Consider the following 5380-nt stretch of genomic DNA (forward strand, 5'->3'; position numbering starts at 1 on the left):
ACGGAGCGATCTAGGAAGGACAGATATGCACTGTCTTCGATTCGTTATAGAATGTCATGTTCATTAGCGTATGCGTTGCAGGTGTCGATAAGACGGTGTAGGCCTTGGGCAGAGGGGGAGATGAGGACCATATCGTCAGCGTAGCAAAGGTTATTTATGGTAAATAACCGGATGAATGCTGTTTGACCTGTTTGCGGTCAGGTCGGAACTTTGTCTTTCGCTGGGAGGTCTGCCATCCCTCGTCGTCGTCTTGGGCATTTGACATTAGCGCTCTGGCTTATGAGTCGGTCGTAGGGGGGGAGGGGGGAGAGGTAGGAGTGGGTGGTACTTCTCTTGAATCTCTTCTGTCTAACGATGGGGAAGGGGAAGTGGTGGTATCCAAAACTGTTGTTTGCATCGTAACGATCCTTGGCCCTTTAACAGGCAGGCTAGAGCGGGTGTTTTGTGGGTCCGAGGTGGGCGTGGGGTCAGATGAGGGTTGTTCAAGTGGCAGTTGGGGTTGGTCCGTGGGGTCATTCAACTTATTACATTTTCCTTTCAACTCTCCAATTTGATTTCTTATTTCATTGATTTTTATCCCCATTGAAGCGAATTGCAGGGCCATTGAATCACTGATTTGCTGCTTCATTGCAGCGATAGCATCATTGATTTGGTGACCCAATGCATCACTGATTTTTTGCCTCATTGCAGCGATTGCGTCACTGATTTGCTGCCCTACAGCATCACTGATTTGCTGCCTCATTGCAGCGATTGCATCAGGGATTGCACGGAGATCTTCAGAGGTATTTGACAGCGAAATTGACAACTCCAAGGCTTTTATTGCAGTGTTATGTACAGTCACTATATTGAGGTCAGCTGGCTGGGCCGGAGGTAGGGTGTATGGGTTATCCGCGCAAATGGTAACATTTGTTGTGGTTTTGAGCCATGTTGACATGAGAGAGATTTTCTTCTGAGAAGTCAGGCTCTTTGCATTTCGATCATTCCGAATGCCGTCGGGCATATAGTCTTTGCACGAGACATATGCAATTGTGATATCTTCTTCCGTGAAAAGATTTCACACGACATCTGTGATGGACTCCGAATCGCCGTTGTTAGAACGAGAATTGATAAAATAAACACAATTGTTCTGTATGTGAGGGGTGAAGGGACGAGAGGCACTATCGACATTCGGGGTCATTTTTTCTATGTCAACCTTGTGGTTAGGCTGAGCGAAGAGCAAACCGTTACTCTTTTTATTTTTCTTATTTTCACTATTTGAACCAAAGCAGCCAATGGCACTGAGGGGGGAAGAAATTTCGGTCACTGATTGGGTTAGAGGGAAATTTTCAATTATAACAAGAAGCACAGGATTGCAAGTGATAAAGAACACTTCACTAGGCAGAACAGCACTTCATGCACATACACACACATTTTTAACGGGAAAGCACGTAAATGACCATAGATATTTCAGTAAGTGTCCGGAGCGCCTCCGAGCACGTCTACCTCACACATACACACACAGCTTGTTTATATATATATATATATATATATATATATATATATATATATATCTATATATATTCTACATATACTTCGTCGTGGATAATATATACCTTCGTAGAATGGATTTCCATGGTCATCACCTTCGGCAGAAAATGGATTCCATTATCATCACCTTCGGCCGAAAATGGGTTACCATGTTCATCATCACCTTCGGCAGAAAATGGTTACCATGCCTCATCATCACCTTCGTCAGAAAATGGATTACCATGCCTCATCATCACCTTCGGCAGAAAATGGATTACCATGCCTCATCATCACCTTCGGCAGAAAATGGGTTACCATGCCTCATCATCACCTTCGGCAGAAAATGGGTTACCATGCCTCATCATCACCTTCGGCAGAAAATGGGTTACCATGCCTCATCATCACCTTCGGCAGAAAATGGATTACCATGCCTCATCATCACCTTCGGCAGAAAATGGGTTACCATGCCTCATCATCACCTTCGGCAGAAAATGTTACCATGCCTCATCATCACCTTCGGCAGAAAATGGATTTACCATGCCTCATCATCACCTTCGGCAGAAAATGGATTTCCATGCCCATCATCACCTTCGGCAGAAAATGGATTTCCATGCCCATCATCACCTTCGGCAGAAAATGGATTTCCATGCCCATCATCACCTTCGGCAGAAAATGGATTTCCATGCCCATCATCACCTTCGGCAGAAAATGGATTTCCATGCCCATCATCACCTTCGGCAGAAAATGGATTTCCATGCCCATCATCACCTTCGGCAGAAAATGGATTTCCATGCCCATCATCACCTTCGGCAGAAAATGGATTTCCATGCCCATCATCACCTTCGGCAGAAAATGGATTTCCATGCCCATCATCACCTTCGGCAGAAAATGGATTTCCATGCCCATCATCACCTTCGGCAGAAAATGGATTTCCATGCCCATCATCACCTTCGGCAGAAAATGGATTTCCATGCCCATCATCACCTTCGGCAGAAAATGGATTTCCATGCCCATCATCACCTTCGGCCGAAAATGGATCACCATGCCTCATCATCACCTTCGGCCGAAAATGGATCACCATGCCTCATCATCACCTTCGGCCGAAAATGGATCACCATGCCTCATCATCACCTTCGGCCGAAAATGGTTACCATGCCTCATCATCACCTTCGGCCGAAAATGGATCACCATGCCTCATCATCACCTTCGGCCGAAAATGGATTTCCATGCCTCATCATCACCTTCGGCAGAAAATGGATTTCCATGCCCATCATCACCTTCGGCAGAAAATGGATTTCCATGCCCATCATCACCTTCGGCAGAAAATGGATTTCCATGCCCATCATCACCTTCGGCAGAAAATGGATTTCCATGCCCATCATCACCTTCGGCAGAAAATGGATTTCCATGCCCATCATCACCTTCGGCAGAAAATGGATTTCCATGCCCATCATCACCTTCGGCAGAAAATGGATTTCCATGCCTCATCATCACCTTCGGCCGAAAATGGATCACCATGCCTCATCATCACCTTCGGCCGAAAATGGATCACCATGCCTCATCATCACCTTCGGCCGAAAATGGATCACCATGCCTCATCATCACCTTCGGCCGAAAATGGATCACCATGCCTCATCATCACCTTCGGCCGAAAATGGATTACCATGCCTCATCATCACCTTCGGCAGAAAATGGATTACCATGCCTCATCATCACCTTCGGCAGAAAATGGGTTACCATGCCTCATCATCACCTTCGGCAGAAAATGGATTACCATGCCCATCATCACCTTCGGCAGAAAATGGATTACCATGCCCATCATCACCTTCGGCAGAAAATGGATTACCATGCCCATCATCACCTTCGGCAGAAAATGGATTTACCATGCCGCATCATCACCTTCGGCAGAAAATGGATTTCCATGCCCATCATCACCTTCGGCAGAAAATGGATTTCCATGCCCATCATCACCTTCGGCAGAAAATGGATTTCCATGCCCATCATCACCTTCGGCAGAAAATGGATTTCCATGCCTCATCATCACCTTCGGCAGAAAATGGATTTCCATGCCTCATCATCACCTTCGGCCGAAAATGGATCACCATGCCTCATCATCACCTTCGGCCGAAAATGGATCACCATGCCTCATCATCACCTTGGCCGAAAATGGTTCACCATGCCTCATCATCACCTTCGGCCGAAAATGGATCACCATGCCCATCATCACCTTCGGCAGAAAATGGATTTCCATGCCCATCATCACCTTCGGCAGAAAATGGATTTCCATGCCCATCATCACCTTCGGCAGAAAATGGATTTCCATGCCCATCATCACCTTCGGCAGAAAATGGATTTCCATGCCCATCATCACCTTCGGCAGAAAATGGATTTCCATGCCCATCATCACCTTCGGCAGAAAATGGATTTCCATGGCTCATCATCACCTTCGTCCGAAAATGGATCACCATGCCTCATCATCACCTTCGGCCGAAAATGGATCACCATGCCTCATCATCACCTTCGGCCGAAAATGGATCACCATGCCTCATCATCACCTTCGGCCGAAAATGGATCACCATGCCTCATCATCACCTTCGGCCGAAAATGGGTTACCATGCCTCATCATCACCTTTGGCAGAAAATGGATTACCATGCCCATCATCACCTTCGGCAGAAAATGGATTTCCATGCCCATCATCACCTTCGGCAGAAAATGGATTTCCATGCCCATCATCACCTTCGGCAGAAAATGGATTTCCATGCCCATCATCACCTTCGGCAGAAAATGGATTTCCATGCCCATCATCACCTTCGGCAGAAAATGGATTTCCATGCCCATCATCACCTTCGGCAGAAAATGGATTTCCATGGCTCATCATCACCTTCGTCCGAAAATGGATCACCATGTCTCATCATCACCTTCGGCCGAAAATGGATCACCATGCCTCATCATCACCTTCGGCCGAAAATGGATCACCATGCCTCATCATCACCTTCGGCCGAAAATGGATCACCATGCCTCATCATCACCTTCGGCCGAAAATGGGTTACCATGCCTCATCATCACCTTTGGCAGAAAATGGATTACCATGCCCATCATCACCTTCGGCAGAAAATGGGATTACCATGCCCATCATCACCTTCGGCAGAAAATGGATTACCATGCCTCATCATCACCTTCGGCAGAAAATGGGTTACCATGCCTCATCATCACCTTCGGCAGAAAATGGATTACCATGCCCATCATCACCTTCGGCAGAAAATGGATTACCATGCCCATCATCACCTTCGGCAGAAAATGGATTTCCATGCCCATCATCACCTTCGGCAGAAATGGATTTCCATGCCCATCACCACCTTCGGCAGAAAATGGATTTCCATGCCCATCACCACCTTCGGCATGGGAAAATGGATTTCCATGCCCATCATCACCTTCGGCAGAAAATGGATTTCCATGCCCATCATCACCTTAGGCAGAAAATGGATTACCATGGCGCATCATCACCTTAGGCAGAAAATGGATTACCATGGCTCAGTGTCAGAGCTTTGTTTTTGTCAATAGCTTCATGTTCTTGCCTGAAAACTGTGGGCTGAACATCATGCTGGTTTATCTTGAAACTGGAATTGTCCTTTGAACTCGGTTGAGGTGCATGACATCTCTGGAGAAGCCAAGAAGAATCATTGCCTAGCATTTGCATTATTTAAAATGCTACCTAAGCCAGAGTGCACCTTCATCATCCTGTTGAGTCGCTCACAAGTGTGGTCTGCACCTAATGACACGAATGGAATCTTTCTTGATGACATATATTTCCATCTTCAAGTTTCCTCCACGTTGCTGAATACTTTTTCAATTTATGCAGTCTTTTTGTATTTT

At 46.3% G+C, this 5380-nt stretch overlaps 1 protein-coding gene across 1 annotated transcript; it reads left to right on the plus strand.

Moving 5' to 3' along the window:
- The first annotated feature begins 3012 nt into the window (after positions 1-3012).
- LOC137624625 (collagen alpha-1(I) chain-like) lies at positions 3013-5016 on the plus strand. The gene has a single exon (XM_068355582.1). It carries the CDS (start codon positions 3013-3015, stop codon positions 5014-5016), a length of 2004 nt encoding a protein of 667 aa, XP_068211683.1.
- Positions 5017-5380: the final 364 nt, after the last annotated feature.

The sequence above is a fragment of the Palaemon carinicauda genome, chromosome 31, assembly GCF_036898095.1.
Source record: "Palaemon carinicauda isolate YSFRI2023 chromosome 31, ASM3689809v2, whole genome shotgun sequence".
Taxonomy (NCBI): domain Eukaryota; kingdom Metazoa; phylum Arthropoda; class Malacostraca; order Decapoda; family Palaemonidae; genus Palaemon; species Palaemon carinicauda.

Excerpts from the sequence above, each read along its gene's own strand:
- LOC137624625 (XM_068355582.1), top strand. The coding sequence starts at position 3,013 with ATGGATCACCATGCCTCATCATCACCTTCGGCCGAAAATGGATCACCA.